This window comes from Podarcis raffonei, chromosome 4 (assembly GCF_027172205.1).
Source record: "Podarcis raffonei isolate rPodRaf1 chromosome 4, rPodRaf1.pri, whole genome shotgun sequence".
Taxonomy (NCBI): domain Eukaryota; kingdom Metazoa; phylum Chordata; class Lepidosauria; order Squamata; family Lacertidae; genus Podarcis; species Podarcis raffonei.
Window position 1 is genome coordinate 62024478 of NC_070605.1, and position 18950 is coordinate 62043427.

At 37.3% G+C, this 18950-nt stretch overlaps 1 protein-coding gene across 12 annotated transcripts in view; it reads left to right on the forward strand.

Annotated features, from left to right (window-relative positions):
* DMD (dystrophin) overlaps positions 1–18950 on the forward strand; it is a 995174-nt gene that overhangs the window by 472603 nt on the left and 503621 nt on the right. For all 12 annotated transcript variants that reach the window (XR_008330242.1, XR_008330243.1, XR_008330241.1 and 9 more), the window contains 5 exons: positions 204–374; positions 7551–7673; positions 9702–9839; positions 11938–12090; positions 12974–13156. Coding sequence is in view for 9 of the 12 variants with exons in the window: in XM_053386964.1 (XP_053242939.1) it covers positions 204–374; positions 7551–7673; positions 9702–9839; positions 11938–12090; positions 12974–13156 (768 nt within the window). In the remaining 3 variants the exon portion in view is untranslated. The remainder of the gene's footprint in view (positions 1–203; positions 375–7550; positions 7674–9701; positions 9840–11937; positions 12091–12973; positions 13157–18950) is intronic.

Here is an 18950-nt window from a genome sequence, read left to right on the forward strand (position 1 = left end):
TTCTGTCAGCCTGAAAATATATATGAAAAGCTAGGCATGGACTGTTCAGAGCTACACAACTGCTTAGTCACAAGCATTTATCTAACGTTTGCTTTATGGTTTTGCTCCATATTCCTTTGCACACTCTCTCTTTCTCTTTTCCCTCCCTTCCTTCCTGCATTTATTACTAACTTCAAGCCCTGTCTCTTACTCATGGACTGTAGCGCTTAAAGACTGAGCTGAATGATATGCGTCCAAAGGTGGACTCTGTGCGTGACCAGGCAGTAGACTTGATGACAAACCGTGGAGATCACTGCAGGAAAGTAATAGAGCCTAAACTGGCAGAGCTCAACCAGCGATTTGCAGCCCTATCAGAAAGAATTAAAAGTGAAAAGGTAGGAGGACATGCTCCTTGCTGAGCTACTTGTATATGCTAAAGAAGCTTCGCAAAATGGGTATGGTTGGGTTTTTTTGAGGGCACGTTTTACAAAGCAGAAGCTAGCAAGGACAAAGGAGTGAAATCTGGAATTTAAAAACTGAAACATTGGAAGAGCCTTTGTGTGAGTGTGTACGTAAAATAAACTGTCCCTTCCAGAAGCAAAGTTCCTATTATTATTATTATTATTATTATTATTATTATTATTATTATTGCTTTCACTAGCCACAAAAATTTCCTGCCGAGGAAAAAAAAAAAATGATGCTTGTTGTTGTATCACTAAAAAGCATGCTGTCATACCAAAATGGAGGACATGTAAAACTAGCATGCGGCTTTTCTATCTAGCATGTTGTCTTAAAGCAAATTCACATTGGTGCTTCTGGTGCAAGAATCTGTTCACAAGTTTCATGCTGATATGTTTGCAACTCAATAAGATCAACACGGTGAGAATGAGTAAAAAGCAAATAAGCTGTATCACTGGAAGAGTTGGAGAGAGCTTAAAATAAGTGTGGTAAATATTTGGTACTTTTTCTTTTAACTTTCCTAAAGCCAGCTTTTCTAAGACCAGTTTGCTAAATCATTAGGCAGTTCTGGATAACAAGGGTTTTTTTAGCCCAACTGGGCAACTTATAGCACAATCCTATGCATGCTTATCCTTAAGTAACTCCCATTGTGGTCAGTCAGATTTACTCCCATGTAAATATGCATAGGAATGCAGCCTTAAGATCTAGTTTGCTTGGAGGCAGCCAGGAGAGCAAGTTGAAAATGGGCAAAGCTGCTTAGACCTGAACCTACCAATATTTGTACTTGAAAAAGGGTGAGAGGAAGGGGCTAAACCACTGACATTTAGAAAAGAAGTGTCAACTTCAGGAAGCCTGAGAGCTGAAGTAAGTCTGCCTTTTGAGCCATACCCCAACACAAAAACAAAAGTTGACATATGGAATTATGAAACTGTTGCATACTGAGTCAGACTATTGTTTTGTCTAGTATAGTATTATATATTCTGGCATGTAGTGGCTCTCTTTCAGAGCCTTTTCCACCCAACTAGGCTTTTAACAGGAGGTCAAGGGCCACTTGCATGCAACCACAGCATCTACAGTTCCAAAAGCTGGTAATACAGCTACAGCAGAAGTTGGGAAATTTTACCTTATCAAAGTTGTCCACATATACACTTTCCCCAACATGAATTGTGCCTAGCTCAGCACCAGTGAACTGTTTCTTGAAACTTCCAATCCCAGTGCCCACCTAATAAATGTGAAAAGTACACTAAGGTGAGATAAGGTACTTGAAGTTGTGAAACTTGTATAGAATCTAAAAGCCATTGTGCAAAATGTACTATACACAAATTTATGCAAGATTCTGTTGAGGTAAAAATGGTTCAGGGTTCATTAATAAAATTAGAAGGCATTTATATAAATTTTTGTTTTTAAAAAAATAGGGAAAGAAATGAAGGTTCGTATTGCATACAAGCATATTGTAAAGCAGGGATTGAGAAGTAGTGATGCTCCAGATATTATTAGAATACGATTTCTGTTATTCCTAATCATTGGTAATGTTGGCTAGGACTTGAAGCGCAATGAAATCTGGAGGGTGACAGTTTCCCCATCCCTGTTCTAAAGAAACACATAATTATGGGAATAGCCCCGAATAGTACACTATCCTATTGATTATAAGTTCCATGTAATCACAGACAAGCACTGAGAATCTGGAGCTGGTTTCAATCTACTCAGTCAGCAACCGGCAGTTTTTATGCTTTTCATGCATGAGTGCTTAGCACTGAAAATTGGAAGTTTCAGTATTAACACAGAACACAATTCATATATTTCGGCAAAAGCTAAAGTTTTGCCTAGTATATTAAGCTGTCATAACTATGCTCTCTCCTCACTAACCACAAACTATAGCCAAGGTTTAGTTGTGGCTTAGCTTAGCTTAGCACAGAAGTAAAAGTGACTGGGAAGGTGATGTCTGCATGGCCCAGGTAAGTCAGGGATAGGCAGCTTGATCTGGCTAGTGGGCCAGATCCTTATTCCACACATCCACCGTGGACCAACTTTGATAGTTGGTCTGGCTCAACCACCTGTAAATCATCTGACATCACAATCATTACAGTTACAGCAACTTGTTTTGAATGTGTGGTTTCAGCACCAATTAGCTGATTGGCACTGGGTACGTGCCTTCAGAGAGGCTCCTTGTAACCACTGATCAGCAGATAGCACTTAGTCTGGTGCTTTGAATACAAACTGCTTACTCCAGAAAAAATAAACATGCTCTATTTTTAAGCAGAGCATTCCCCCCCTCCAGAGAAAGTGCTAGAGGGTCCTGCAGTAAGCCACAGTTTGACTTATGTGCAAACAAGCCTATTTTGCAGCACAAACACACCAGGCACAGAAACAATATATTGTCTCTTCCTGATCAGTTGTACCCATGTAATACACAACTTTGTTGCATTCAAATGTTACATTTCACACAGAACATTACATTCACATTTCAATATGTATGCCCTGAAAATGTATAAAGAAGCCCTCCATTTGTAGTTTGCTGAAAATATTTGTTTTGTTAATGAACAACCTGCTCGGTATTCTGAGACCCTTCCAACCCCTGGATCCAGCAAGTATTAAAATATAGGCAAGGCTAGCTTCCTGATGAGGTGCCCACAGTTATTTAGAAGGACAGTGCCAGAGTTGAGGGCAGAGAGTTTGCAGTGATGTGAGCTAGAATGGAATAAGATGGAGAGAGAGTCAGAATGATGTTTGATTTCTCTTTGAATTCTAAGCTGCAGTCAGGGAAGAAGCAAAGCCCTCTTGAGGTGTTAATTTTGTGAATCCCTCCACTGTAGGCTAAGGATGTGTGTTTGTGTGTGTGTGTAAATAAATCATATATCAAAAAGACAGCAGTGTCTCTGCTTTGCCTCTTTCCGAACGAAACAGGAACCCTGGGTAAGTGCTTGAGACCCATGAAATATTGTACCACTCAGAGATTGGGGAGGCATGTAACAATGTTATTGTTCTCTGGGTTTAAATAAAGTACTAAAGCTGTAATGACATCATCAAAAATGACCTTACCATTAGGCAAGATGAAGTGGCTGCCTTAGGTAGCAAATTATGGGTGCTATTAAAGAGTGGTTTATTTGTATAATGTTACTACTTGAACTTTCTGCCTCAGGTACCAATTGTCTGTGTTCAGTCTTGAAGATCCAACACTCCTATTTGTTTCTTTCAGTTAATCTTAGCCATGCCTTGATTTAATGTTGACTAGTTTGCCCTCAGACACATTTTCTTATGGAAATTGGATCAAAACACTGGGTAGAATGTATTTATCAAGAAGTGGGTTACTGCTGAGAGGATTTTTATTTGTGATACATTAGTCTTTTAAATATGACCAAGATTTTAACCTTATTGTAATTTAGACCATTTTCTTTTAATCACACTTATTTAGGGATCTTTAAGATTATAGAAGCCAAAGGTTGAGGAATTGATAGCATTTTTAGAAAGCAACAGGCTTGGCTAAAATATTTGTATATTTTTAAAAAATCAGGTAAAAATTGTCGTGGAAAGGAAAGTAGGAATATTTTTTTTTAAGAAACACCAGGGAACAGGAAAATGGAAATGCATGGCTGGTGGTTTTCTGTTTCTGTTAAAAACTCTGTGGGCCCATGAAGAAATCACCAATGTGCTTACCAAGACAGGATATAAGAGTTAACTGTGTATGTGGTGATATGTGAAAGGTTAAGTTTAGAATACTAAGTATCCTCTGTGACTGGCAGATGGCAGTTAGCTGAGAAAATCTGGGTTCTTTTTATTTTTGTGTTAGAAAATTGTAATATTTCGCTTCTCACTGGCTTCTTGGATAGAAATCATTGGTCACTCCTTGAATGGGAAAAGTGGGCTGATAATGAATTCTGTGCCACTTAAAATCTGATTGGTTGAATGAATGGTAGGCTGGCTGGAACATAAAAATGCCAGTTCTACTACTGTCCGAGAATGGGCCAGAAGAGGAAGAAGCTGGAGGAGAAAGCTGAAGTGTGAAGGCTGGTGGTGAGGCAGGTTGAGGCTAAGGAAAATCAGGAAGTATAATCTGCCTCAAAAAAAGGCCAAATCACTGGTTTAAGACAAAGGCTGGCAGAGTCTCCATCAAAGTGTGGAGGCTGTGAGCAGTGAGGGAGAGATCAGCTGACCTCTCCCTCAGCCCTTTTTCTTCCACTGTACAGGAATGCTGGGAGAGGGACCAGTCTGACTGACACAGGTGGGGTCTCTACTTGCCTCCCTCTCATCCCTCTCACACAGGGCCTTGCAGAGACAGGGAGAGGCCCAGGCCAGGTAGATAATGTGCCCCCCCCATTTATTAAACCCTGGGGATAACTGAAGTCTTATAAATAAGTAAGTATTATGAATATGCTGACCGAAGCCCCCTTTGGAATCAGAGGCCCAGGCCAAGTGGCTCATATGCCCCCCCCCCCCCGTTTGGGCCTGCTCTCACATAAAGAAAGTAGAATCTGATTTGTGTCTATTGGAACTTCCTAGCTCCCTGAGGATTTGGTAGGTGGGTTCTGTGAGGGATTTTTTTTGTGTGGCAAGAAGATCCTTTAATAAAGCTGTGGTATTAAGCAGCAATCCTAACCCCACTTACCTGGGAGCAAATGCCATTGAATTCAATGGGACTTGCTTCTCAGTGGACCTGGTTATGCGAAGTCTTGGTATTCTTTCTTACTCCATAGCGGGAAATATGTTCTAGTGGAAGCACAGTTAAGTCCAAGGTAGGCTAATGTTTTTTGTCCAAAATAGTCATAAAAATCTCCCTCCGTTTATTTCAGCTGAACAAAGTTCTCTTCCTGACAAACTTCTGTGCCAGCTCTGCTTTTTGTGGCTAAGATTTTCAAAATACAATTTTGTAAATTTATGTTCTACCATCCTTCATGCCAAAATATGAATAATATGCATTATTTTTTATATGAATAACCAGAAATTTACAAAAATGGGAACATCTGAAAACCCGTCTTAATTCACACAGAATGCAATACTGCTCTTATCTACTGTTTTATACTCAATAGCATTTGCTCAAGGGCTTATATATATTTATCGTGTCAATTTTTATACCCCATAATCAAATCAATATACCTATGCAGTCTATAAAATTTAAAACCAATACAGAATAAAATGAACAAATCCATACAGAAGACATAATAAAATGCAGCATGGTCACAGAAATACAATATAGGCCACCTTCAAGAGGAGGCTTGCTATAACATATTTTTAAGGTGATGCCTAAAACACATTACAGAATGTGTCAGTCTAATCTCAGTGGGCAAAGAGTTCCATGAGCTCAGTGCCACAACACGGAATGCACTATTTCTAGTTGATATTAACAAGGAATGGCAAACTGTGAGTCAGTTGCAGGTCATAAAGGTCAGGCAAGGGTATAAAAGGTGAGGTGATTATTTAAATATAAGTTGCTTTATACAGTAGTAGTAGTAGTAACTTGGCCCAGCAGCAAATTGTCATCCAGTGTATATCCTTTAGCCGACATTTCACATGGTTGCGATAAAAAGTCCTTGACCAACTATGAATGAGGTTCATAAACAGAAGGCGCTTTTGCCCATTTCCCCTTACTATTGCAGCCCTGAACCCCATGTCACTCTATTCCAGAGTGACCCCCAGTGTGAAAAAAGCAGATTTTTTTAGGAATAAAGAAGCTGCAGGAGAAATGGAAATAAATGGTCCCATTCTATGAAATGAAGTTGGGATCGCTGACATTCAGAATTGCTCAGACTGATATTTGAAGAACTGAATTATGTGTGCTTAGGGCAATGCCATGGGCTAAATTATCTTTTGATCCATTTTAGTTTGGAACACAGAACTGTATGTTCCCAAACAATGACTCTTTTACTTACGTGTCTGTAAACCTGTGTCATTTGTCACATGTTTTAACAGCTCATTTTGATTAAAGTTGCTGGAATAATTAGTTTATGGTACTGTGTTACCTGAGTAGTTTTGTGTCTAACACCTGAAAGTCTTAAAAGTATATCTAATGCCAGGAATCTGAAAGGGATCTTTTATTTCGTTTCGTTGTTTATGAATGATTAAAAATGCACCACATCAATGACGATGTTCAAAGTTTACAAAAATGGAAGCTCACTATGTAACAATTTTACATCTTAGTATTAGAATGCACATAAGACTTTATATTAAATTGTAAGTACACACATTAATTTCCCCCATGTGATGCATTAATGAAAACAAGTGAAATCTAGCTTATTGAAGTTCATAAGTAGTCCTTATGATAAGATTCTAAATTAAAGACAGTATTATAATTTACATAAATCAGTAACTAAGCCTTCTCATAAAGCTTTCTAAATCCCAACATTGCTTTTGTTTGGGGCGGGGAGGGGTGGAAACAGGTGATTTCCCACTTTTTAAAGTGGTATATTTTTAATGTACTGTGCTAGAAATATTCAGAATTTGTGGAATACTTTTCTGTTTTATTAATATGGTTATATTTCTGCCTTTAATAAAAATATCTTTTGAAGTTTAAAACAATATAGAATATGATATATATGCATATTTGTGGAAAAATTGCTTCTGAATGTGTGAAGGATTTCTGATAGGCCAGGTTTAAACAAAATGTCAGGATTGTGTTTCCTACCCAGTTCTCATAAAGTTTAAAATTCACTGAATGCACATTCTACATATTTATTTACATGCATCTACCTATCCAAGCCAAATGTGTATTCATTAAGTATATTTGCTTTGTTGGTGAAGAAGTTGAAAAAACAGCAAATACCTTTATATTGATTGTGGCTTTTATCATTTTATGGCTTTTATATAGTTTTAATATTGCCTTTTCATTTTGATGATTTATGATGTTTTTATATGGTTGATGAAGTTCCTTTTGCAACATAAACAAAACTGCTAGGTAAAAGCCATAAATAAAGATTGATCAAGCAAGGTACTACCACTAGTTTTGTTACATAAAAGCTATTTTGTAAAATACCCAAAATGTGTATGTAATTAATTTAACAGTTGGGGGCAAAACAGATATGTCGCTTTGGTTTATGTCTGTAATAAAACAGTATGTGATGTAAAATTGACAATCTTCCTTTCTCTCTCCCCCTTCCCAACTTTCCAACCGTTCTTTAAAGCCCTTCATTCCTTTGAAGGAATTGGAACAGTTTAACTATGATATACAAAAATTGCTTGAACCACTGGAGGCTGAAATTCAGCAGGGGGTGAATCTGAAAGAGGAAGACTTCAATAAAGATATGGTAAATTGGTTGTGATGGGAGTATGAATAAAATGGAAATGGAAATGGAATAAGTGCTGGAGTAAAAATTAGAAACCTCTACGTTTGCATTTGACTCTTTAGACAGGTTAAACACACTGTCGTTCTGTTTAGCTGCTATAAAATTATACTGCAGCATTTACTGTTTGTAGCATTGTCATCATAATGTTCTAGTAATATATACAATGTTAACTTTCATAGAATAATCCTTGCTAATTCCTTCGGAATAACTTTCTGAAACGGACAGAAGTGTATGTCCAGCACCAAGTTATAGATATGCTGGGTCAATCTACAAATCTTTCATTTAACCTGATGCTGACTAAAGCAGAGGTAGGAAAAGTCCAGCTGTGGATGTTGTCAACTATTCATTTTATACTTTTTCTATCCCTTTCTGATTTCAGTCATTTGAAATCCTTCTATAAAGGTGCTGAATGTTGATGGAAGGGTGCATTATTTGTACTCATGACAAATTCTTAAATAATTAGGCACCTGTTGTTAATTTGTGTAGCTGAAGAAAGGGGAGTGAAATTGGTATGACTTTAGATAGCATAATTTTATAACTGCACAAATCTTTGGTACCTTCAAATCATCACAACTTTGATACTCATTCAGTCTTCAACATCAAATTTAGTGAAAGCTCTGCAGCTTCATCTTTTTTAATCTTAGTAAAAACAAAGAAACAAAATTGTATGTGCCTAGATAATGCAGTTTGCCAAATTTTCCCCAGGAAGCCTGTAATTCTAGGATTCACCAAAATACTGGAAATGTCTATTGCAAACGTGAGGTGAACTCTTGCCTGTATTGTTGAATCTCTTACATTTGCTTTCTTTCTATGTCTGTTATTGATTGATTTGTTAGTATTGTTAGTTGTTACTAAAGTTATTAGTAAAGTTGAAATTTTCTGAAAATCACAATGTCAAATTATCTTCATGGATTTTTTTGGCCCAACACTGCATCCAAGAATTGGTTCAAGACTTGCACAGTCTCTCACCTGATACTAGTGAATCCGCAATATAAATAATTTCAAAATAAAATATGTGGCTAATGTTGCTGTTGCTTCCCATTGATACTTCTACCGTAGCTCTGAAGGTGAACATCGGTATCCAAGCTTTCAATTCTTAGTTCTTAAGCATGCCATACCACGCTGGGACGCGGGTGGTGATGTGGGTTAAACCACAGAGCCTAGGACTTGCCAATCAGAAGGTCGGCGGTTCGAATCCCGGCAACGGGGTGAGCTCCCATTGCTCAGTCCCAGCTCCTGCCAACCTAGCAGTTTGAAAGCACGTCAAAGTGCAAGTAGATAAATAGGTACCGCTCCGGCGGGAAGGTAAACGGCGTTTCTGTGCACTGCTCTGGTTCGCCAGAAGCGGCTTAGTCATGCTGGCCACATGACCCGGAAGCTGTACGCCGGCTCCCTCGGCCAATAAAGCGAGATGAGCGCTGCAACCCCAGAGTCGGTCAGGACTGGACCTAATGGTCAGGGGTCCCTTTACCTTTACCTTACCACAGGGACATTGCTAAATCCTTAAGAAACTTGGGACAGAGGCTCATGATATGAACGTGGATAAAACTTGCATGAAACAACATATATCTATAGATGCAAATTTTGGCTGACTTTTAGCAGCAAGGCTACCCTGCAAGGAAAGTTAAATTAAGCTTTAAAGCAAAGGACAACACATTTGGGACCTGATGGAAAAGGCCCAAGGATATTTCTCTTTTGTTTACTCTTCCCTCTTCTTTGACATCTACCCTCTGCTGACTTTTTTGAGTTTAAGGTCTTCTGCTTGCAGGACCGTTGCTTTTTCTTGTTAATATGCGAAACACCATGTATATTCATGGTGTATAAAGGATGATGATAATAATAATGATTAGTAATAGCACAATATTTTCCCCCTCAAGATTTTCAAGATTCAACAAGCTAAGCAGTCTTGCTTTATGTGTAGATATATATATATATTTGGAGAGAATATTGATTACATTAATTTGTTTTCTTTTCATTAAAAAAAATCAGAGTGAAGATAATGAGGGTACTGTAAAAGAACTGCTTCAACGAGGAAATGTGCTTCACCAAACAATCACAGATGAAAGAAAAAGAGAGGAAATAAAAAGTAAACAACACCTGTTGCAGACTAAGCATAATGCTCTCAAGGTAGAGAACATAACTAATAAATGCACAAATTCTCTGATCTTTTTATACATGTTGGTATTGGGCAGGGATGGAGAGTTCAGCAGTCTCTCAACAGCTGGTGTTCTTTAGCATCTACCATAGCATCTTGCCCCCTCCACATAGATATGGTCTTCCACAATGCTTTTCTAGTTGTTGTTTAATAAATCAATGCAGTCTGCTCTATGATTATGAAAGACGATTTGTCGGCAGCCATTGCTACTTGACATTCCTGGTTGCAGATAGCTATTTTTCATTTTATGCCTAGGAATAGAGAAAAACTTTCAATTCATTTTAAACATACTTTTTGATAGGTTCCCACGCAGGACTGTTAAAATTTCTACAACTTTTCAGTGTTTTTTTTCTGTATATGTAATTCAGATTTTGTGCTGTGGTGTTATGCAAAGCTGTTTTATGCAAAGCCTTTAATGATAGTAAAATTGTATTTAGATTGATCAGATTCTTACTGACAATCTTTACAAGGGGCATGGTTATTTATTTTATTTTTCATTTTTGTGACTCACTGAACACATTCAGCCTTGACGTATAACATTAAGACTATTGAGTAGTTAAGCAAATTTGTACCTTGTAGACTGAAATTTGAATTATAGGGAAAGATTAAGAGGGAAGGGCGGATCCCCAATAATGCATAATTTAATTTAACTATAATATTTATAAAACACAATCAATTACAATAATTTACAAAACTTATTGAAAGATGTATATATATTGTATAGAAATTAACATAGCCTACTTAGAGAAACAAGTAAAGAAGAAAATATTTAGCCTTTACTTAGAGTACAAACATCGTTCATATATTTGCATAACTATTTATATACCACCCCCACCCCCATCTACATATTGGCCACCATTTATATGCCTTGTTCACAAGTTGCAATAAATCACTGTTTGTCTTAAACCATGGTTTAATTGTGAATGTGCTTCCTCTCCGGATTCCCCCCCCCCCACATAGCTTCTTCCCCTTCCACCCACAGTGGCAGTTTATTTCCATTTTAGCACTCATGGTTTGAAACAAACTAATTATAGTCTAGATCTCATGAACAGTAGCAGACGGAAAGGTGTGGTGGCAGTGCTTACATCCAAGCACAGAGCCAATATGGTACTCTTCCTGTGTTGGTGTCCGCCCTGGCGTGTTCCTAGGCCTTGGAGGGCTAAGCCAGCTGGGGGGGCCCTGCAAGGGACCAGCTGCTCTTTTGTTTGCGTCTATAACTTTGAATAACAATAACAATAAATTTAGTGTTTATACCCCACCCATCTGGCTGGGCAGCTCCCAACAGATTAAAAACAGAATAAAACATCAAACATTAAAAACGTCCCTAAACAGGGCTGTCTTCAGGTGTCTTCTAAAAGCTAGATAGTTGTTTATTTCCTTGACATCTGATGGGAGGGTGTTCCACAGGGTGGGCACCACCACCAAGAAGGCCCTCTGCCTGGCTCTTTATTCTAAGAAGACTCCCGCCCTGGGAGGTCTGCATACAAGCTCTGGATGGGCCTGCGTGCACTCCTGTCTTGCTCCCCCCACTCTCCCTCCTGATTAGCAGATGCAACTCCACTGTTGGGAGGTCATGTAAGGGCTGTCACCGTACTCCATCATCTGCTACTGATCACAAACGCAAGCCAGGATCAAAGCATAAGGACCAAGACAGTGACACCAGTTTTCCAACCTAATTTATCAGTTTCATTGATTCAAGAGCTCTCAGTCACACAACCCATTCATACATGCTCTGCAGAGTTATAGTTAGCAAAGGTAGTTTCTTTGTCTAATGAGATGGCCAGTCAGGTAGCACTGACGTATGGATGGAGCAGGCTGACGGCAGACTGCTCTTTCTGTGCTGCAGAGGTTTTCATCCCAAACTGTCTCTTTGATAAAACATGAAATAATATTATGGCTTGCTTGAATAGCTTGGGCAGGGGGAGAAGCTGACGGAACCTGCGTGGCTGCCGAAGGTAGAATCACAATTAAGCCATAGTTTAAGACAAACTGTGGCTTATTTCAACATGCAAACTAGGCCATAGTATGAGCTTGTGTTTGCAGTTCTAATAATGTCTGCATTGTGAACAGGATCTGAGGTCTCAAAGAAGGAAAAAGGCTTTGGAGATTTCTCCTCAATGGTATCAGTATAAGAGGCAGGCTGATGATCTAATGAGCTGGCTGGATGACATTGAGAAAAAAATAGCAAGTTTACCAGACCCCCAAGATGAACAGAAGCTAAAGGTAATGCCATTTTAGAAGCAGTGTTACATATTATTATTATTATTATTAATATATGTTCATATATGTGTCACTGTATGTAAATGTAATAAGATGTAGAGATATAGTAGTTCAATACTTAATATTATTATTTAAATGATTTAAGTAATGCTTGTTGAATTGCATATTCCTATCCTTGTATCCTTGCAAATGTTACATTAAATAGATTTTAGAAAATTATAGGAAATAATACTTTACTTGTGTATATCAAGTGTACTCTGTTTAGAAACTTCCATTGCTTTATAGAAAAAAAAATAATTGATTCTGTATCTTTATTCCAGATGAGCAAATGACTTATCGGTATATGGATGAACTCTTTTTTCATGTTAGCACATTCATTTTCATCAGAACATAAACATATTTCATTGTCAAAATTCTAAAGATTTACTTATTTGTTGTCAAAGAATTGCCTCGTTTATTTTGCATCGTCTTCTTTTGCTTCATTCTCCGTTGAGTTCTTTGCTTCTTCTCCGTTGAGAAAAACAATTAAAAACTCTAACCATTCAACTGACAATCACTATGGGTATTTAATATGTGGTTTCTGTACATTACAGCTATCTTTCCAATTACCTGTCAGACTGTGCTAGGGAGAATTAGACAGTTAATATATGGGCCCACATTACTATACAGAATACACATGTCACTTAAATATTTAAAATCAATGACCCAATACTCACCTTTGTTTTTTTCTGTCTAACTGTAAACAAAAATAAATAAAAATAAGTGTACTTTTTTGTTTGTAACAATAAAGTTGGGAAAGATTCTACCGAAGTATTTTGCTAATTCTTAGGAGTTTATTATCTAGTTAGCTAATTGTCCTGGGCCCTGTATTGATTTTGCTCAATAGGAAATTGATCGAGAATTGGAGAAGAAGAAGGAAGAGCTGAATGCGGTACAGAGACAAGCTGATCGCTTGTCTAAGGATGGGGCTGCAAAAGCAGTGGAACCAACCCTGATACAGCTCAGCAAGCGCTGGCGAGATATTGAGAGCAAATTTGCTCAGTTTCGAAGACTCAACTATGCACAAATTGTGAGTTGTTCCTGGCAAACATGTATGTTTGCAAATACTGCTACTAACAGAACCCTACTAACAATGAGAGTCCCCACTGCTATGCCAACTTGCCTAAAACAAAGTCTCTGGTCAGCAAATGTGGGCCAACTTATTTTACCATACAATATAAACCTCATGGTACACGATTTGCCTGGATAATGCCCTAAAAAATTTTAAAAACACAAGAAAGCAAGTATAAACAGCAGAGATTCCTTAGTATTCAACAAAAGTACATCTTAATTTTTGTTGCCTCATATTTTCCATAACATTACCGGTTTAAACCTGTCAGCGTGCCATACATTTATTTTGTTCAATAAACATGCGTGACTCAGAAATATGTATTTTCAACCTACCATCCCATGCAAAAACTAATTAGCTTTTATTTCCTCATGATGTACAATCTACACACCTAAGAACAGATTGGAGAATTTTTATTTCTACTTCTTATACATAACATAGTCTTTTTTCAGCTTAATAGGACAATACATAATTTTTCTCAGTTTTTCACTAAACAATTCAAATGTTCTTTTTAATAACTTCTGGAGGAGGGAGAATGCTTCTTTCACCTATCCAGCAGACCTCTGCCATTGGGAAATATGTCTTATCTGAAATTGTACTTTCAAATAAAGGATGTAATCAGGTTTGCTGAGTTAAGCTTTTAGGTATTGAAAGAATTGTAGTTCTGGTTTGTATATATGTATTACAAGAATAGCATTTCCTATTTTAAAAAAAACCCTGATGAGAGCAACATGTTATGTTCAGTGCATGAGAATTGTATTACATGCACCATTTCACTTAATCTGTGGACCAATGTTTCATTTGTAAAACTAGTGAATAGACATTTCCTACCTCACAGGGATGTTGTGAGGACGTATTAATGTATATATGGCACTATGGAAATTTCTCATGCTTTTGTGAAATCAGAAGCTAACTTTGGTTACAGAAAATATTTCATAAAGTTTACATAAGTGATCTCATAAATACAATCATATATTGAATATAGATGCCTTTCATTATCATGGAAATTGCCCCCACTTGCTTAGCAGAGGGTGCTTTTTTACAGTGTATTTAGTGCACAGTAATATAAATACAGCTGCAGTAAAATTGGGGGGGGGGCTTTAAAAAATCAAAAAACACAGTTGCTGTTAATCTGCTTGGTTATCCCATTTACATCAGTTCAATGTTTGCTATACAGGATTTTGGAAAGAGACTACACCCTCAATTTTCTGCCCTTAAGTTTGTGGAGTATATTCCTCAGGTTTTCCATTTCTTGGTGAAACTTTCATTCATCAACCTGACTAAGAAGCCAACAAATCTTCAGTGAAGTAGTTTCTTACTGTTTAGAGATGTATGTATAATGTAGTCAACCATGTACAGAAAGGAATGTGCAGAAAAACGGAAAAGAAATTCACATTCCAGTATTTGGTGTTCTGCTTAGGAGGATTGTTATTAGAACAAAATGTAGAAATCAAGTAATTCTACAATTGGGGAAACAATTTTGCTGCAGTCCAGACAAACCAGTGCATATAGGAGGAAGATTTTGTATTGTGCCCCAAGATTCTTCCATTAGGAAAAGATACCTTTGAATCCAATCCTTTCCCTATGCCAATTATACAGACTGCCCTAGCTATGCTTGGAGGTGAGATCAAAGTTCCATCTAGTTGCCAGTCTGCTGTTCTAGGGAAGTCTTTTTTTCTTTTAAGGGCAATATGGTGATAGCATTGCCTGTTTGTCCATAGCCTCTGGTATTTAGAAATACACTGCATTATTTGCAGCATAAATAAAGCTCTTGTTTGCAGCCATGGTGTTTGGCTTGTCCTCACACACTTTTAAAGATCAAGGGCTCAACCTCAGCACATTCTATTTCACATAATCCATCATTCTGCTGCTCAATCAAGGAGACTCCAAAAACAAACAACCTCATAAACTGGAAGTGTTTTGTACTAGGATGTGCTTTTAAAAGAGCATACCAACATTCAAATGAATCCCAAACTGGCTTACAAACAGTAAATAACAATAATATGATAGAATAGATAATATGATAGAATAACATAATAGAATGTCACAAAAACGGCATAACTCATATAGAACAATTAACAAATCATCAGTAAAACAATTACAATCTATAAAACTTTTAACAAAGCAACTAAAAAATAAGCTAAACATCACAGTTAAAGCAAAAGTCATATATGATTAACAAATCAATACAGCATTTATAATTTATATAAAGTTATAACAATTCATAAAAAACAATATTAACAGCATTAACAAAATAGTAAACAAAAAGTAAACAAAGCACTGTTAGTTTCTAACACACACACACACACACACACTCCACACTCCCACAACTCACGATTTCTCTCTATTCAGCTCATTAAAATACACATACACATAGAGCTTCTGAAGATTCCTCAGGCTGGAGGTGGAGCAGGACAGGTGAAACCAATCACCCCATAATGACAAACAGAGCCTCTCTTCTCACAGTTCTTCCTCTGGAAACCACTCTCTTATGAAGGCTCTAGGGCTGGAGGTGGTGCAAGGCAAGTGGCCATTACTTATATTTAGCCATCTAAACATGTTCTAGGGTATTATAAAAGTGAATGTTGAAAAATACTGCACATTAAGGTAAGTCTACAGACTTTGTTTCGTCATGTTCAACTGCAAGTAGTTCATAGCTGAATTAGTTTTAAGTCTGCTCTGGTTTTATCATTCCTTTAAAAATAGAAGGCTAATACACTATTTTTATAAGAGCACCTTGTGGGAATTGTTCTGCAAACATATCACCATAGTACTTTTGCTTATCTGTTAGAAACCAGAAAGGATAATTTAACCAACCTATCCACTTTCAGCACAAGTCCACTAAGATATTATTGCTGGCAAAAGCATGTCAAGGACACATATTTAGCCATTTTTTTGATAGAAAAAAATGAAATATGTGCACAGTATTTACATACTTATATAGCAAGCAACCAGATTTTCACACTCGGTTTCTATAGACACAGGTGTGCAGAGAATATAAGGAAAATGAGCAGTCAGGCAGGAACATTTGAGTAATCAAGTCACCTCTGTTGGAAACAGTGCCATACAATTTATCTCTCCTCTTTCAAATTTGATATGTTATTAAGCCACAAGAAAGAATTGGATGAAATCTGTTCCCTCCCAGCCGTTCCATTTAGATCTGAATACTTTGCATCACTCTGCCAAATGGAGGGTTTTAATTGTTTGGTGGTAGGTCTACAGTGTGTTCATACTTGCAAAGTGGTGTTATATGGCAGTGAGGGTTATGATAACACACTGAATTTAAATGTGTAGCTTTTCTACATCTGACTGAATATCTAAGCTGTTAAGGCTATGTATCCCCCCACTCCCAAATGCAATATTGTCAATTAATTCAGCACAAGATCACAATGGTTATTTTCCTGCTCCAATGTTTTAATTTTTTACAATTGAGTATGTTATTTGGGCAAAGTGCCATGCAATTTTCACATTTCCTCTCAATATAATACAGCTTTCAGAATTGCTTTTAGCAACTGAATACAGTGCAGTTGGCTTAACAAAGATGCACTGGTGAATAGAAAGGATGAACAATTAACAGAAAGGGCTTCCCAGGGAGCTTAAAAAAAAGGATTGTCACTTATTGTTTAGATGTCTATTAAAGTTAGTGACTCTTTCAAAGTTAACAAGAGACTCACACGCCTTGCATAAATTGAATAAAAAGACAAATAAGGTTCCTGTAATTTTTTAGCAACAATGAGCCCCTATAGCCTACCTACCTTGTTATATTATCTCCTTGAGTGCAGTATTGCAGCTGTAGTGGTGAGCACTATACCATATTTATAGAAGGTTGTTTGGTTTCTTCATTGTCTTTTAGTTTCACTGATGGCAACAGAGTTACACAATATCTTGTCCCCACTCTTCTGTTGGTGAAAGTGTGATTTCATTGCATTTCATAAAGGGCTTTTAATGTAATACAATGAAAGCACTTACGTTGGGTGCCAGTTAGCTACCAGGGTAAATGCAAGGTTCTGGTTCTGGTGTATAAAGCTATATACAGCTTGGGATGAAGATATCTCAAAGATCACTTCACCCCTTATTTTTATCCAGTCAATCACAGTGCTCTGAGGTGAGAACTTCTGACAGATACCATCTTATCAGGAGGTCTATTCTCCAGCTCAGCTGGCTAGAGCGTGGTGCTGATAACGCCAAGGTTGCAGGTTCAATCCCCATGTGGGACAGCTGTATAGTCCTGGACTAGATGATCCTCATTCTTCCAGATCTGCAATTCTATGATTCTGCACATTATAGGAACCAGGCCTTTAGTGTTGTGGCACCAGCCCTTTGGAACGCCTTCCCCTTAAATATCAGACAGGAGCCATCTCAGTTGCCTCTTTTGTGCCTTCATGAGATATTCTTCTTTCAACAAGCCTTTTATGTTGAGATCTTTCCCAGTCTGCCTCTGTGTTGGAATTGCTTTTAAGATGTTTTCATTGTTTTATCACTTGTTGCTTGTCCCCCTGGGCTTCTTTGGAAGGAAAGTCAGGATATAGATTTAATAAATAAATAAAGGTTCTTTTGTACACATACTGGGCACTGTAGATGGGCCTATTTCAAGTCCATGCTATTTTCACCTCTTTTCTCACTTAAAAGTCTATCCCATCCCATCCACATTAATCTGTTAAAAATAAATAATCTACACAAACGATCACATTCAGATATTCATTCAAAAGAATGTTTTCCCCTCAAACTGCACATTTCTTATTGTACTTTCGATACATTTTTAAAACCAATAATTACACTGGAATATTTTGGAAATATGGTGGATAAGCAAATACGATGTGTGAAATATGGGGGATAAGTGAATTTCAGCCTGAACATTAGTTCTGGAGGTACAGATCAGATCAATTCACAGTGTAATTCTCTGAGATCAAATTCTTCAAGCATTCTTACTGGAAATGGCTTCCTTTTATCAAAAAGAGTAATAGGATTTGAAGGGCATTCCACATAAGATCCATCACACAGTGATTTATAATTAGCTGAAGCCATTTAAAGCAGTTTCAGTGTTATAAGTTAAGAATGACTACTCTGAATATTTGCTATGCTACTGCGTCTACTAATACTAAATTAAAATAATAAAGCTAAGCATTAGAAATGAGTATTTTCATTTGTTTCTTATAGTAAAAAATAATAATACAATGATAGAATACCTTTAACAGCTGCATCTGCGAATGCTAGCAATAATTGTTACTTGTTTCTAAGAGAAATAGTGTAAGTCTGAGTGAAAATAATTTTATTGCATACGACCTAAATGTGGTTCAAATATCTGCTTCACAGAAAGCTATATACACTTACCTATCAAACCTGCCTCATATAGGATATTAAAATATGGCATGACTATCAGGATCTGCTGTGTGGTGGGCTAGAACTGCAGTCCAAATGGCCATGGAATACACCCTGTGGAGAGGAATTCTGCATTTCAATCAGCTACTGAAGGTCACAAGCAGGCTTGCCTGGAGTAAACTTGTAATTTATATATCAACTTAGCTAGCAGTTGGGACATGTCAGGGAGTGGGGGAATATCATGGGGTTTTTGTTTTTTGTTTCCTCTAATTGCAAATATTGTGCTACGAAGCACAAGAAAATAAAATGAAAATTGACTTTTATCATAGAATATTTCATGGAAAGCTTGACGTTTACATCTTCCTACCCTATATATCGGGTGGAACAGACCAGTATTTAAATACCATTAAATACGGTGCTTTCTACACCTCTAAAT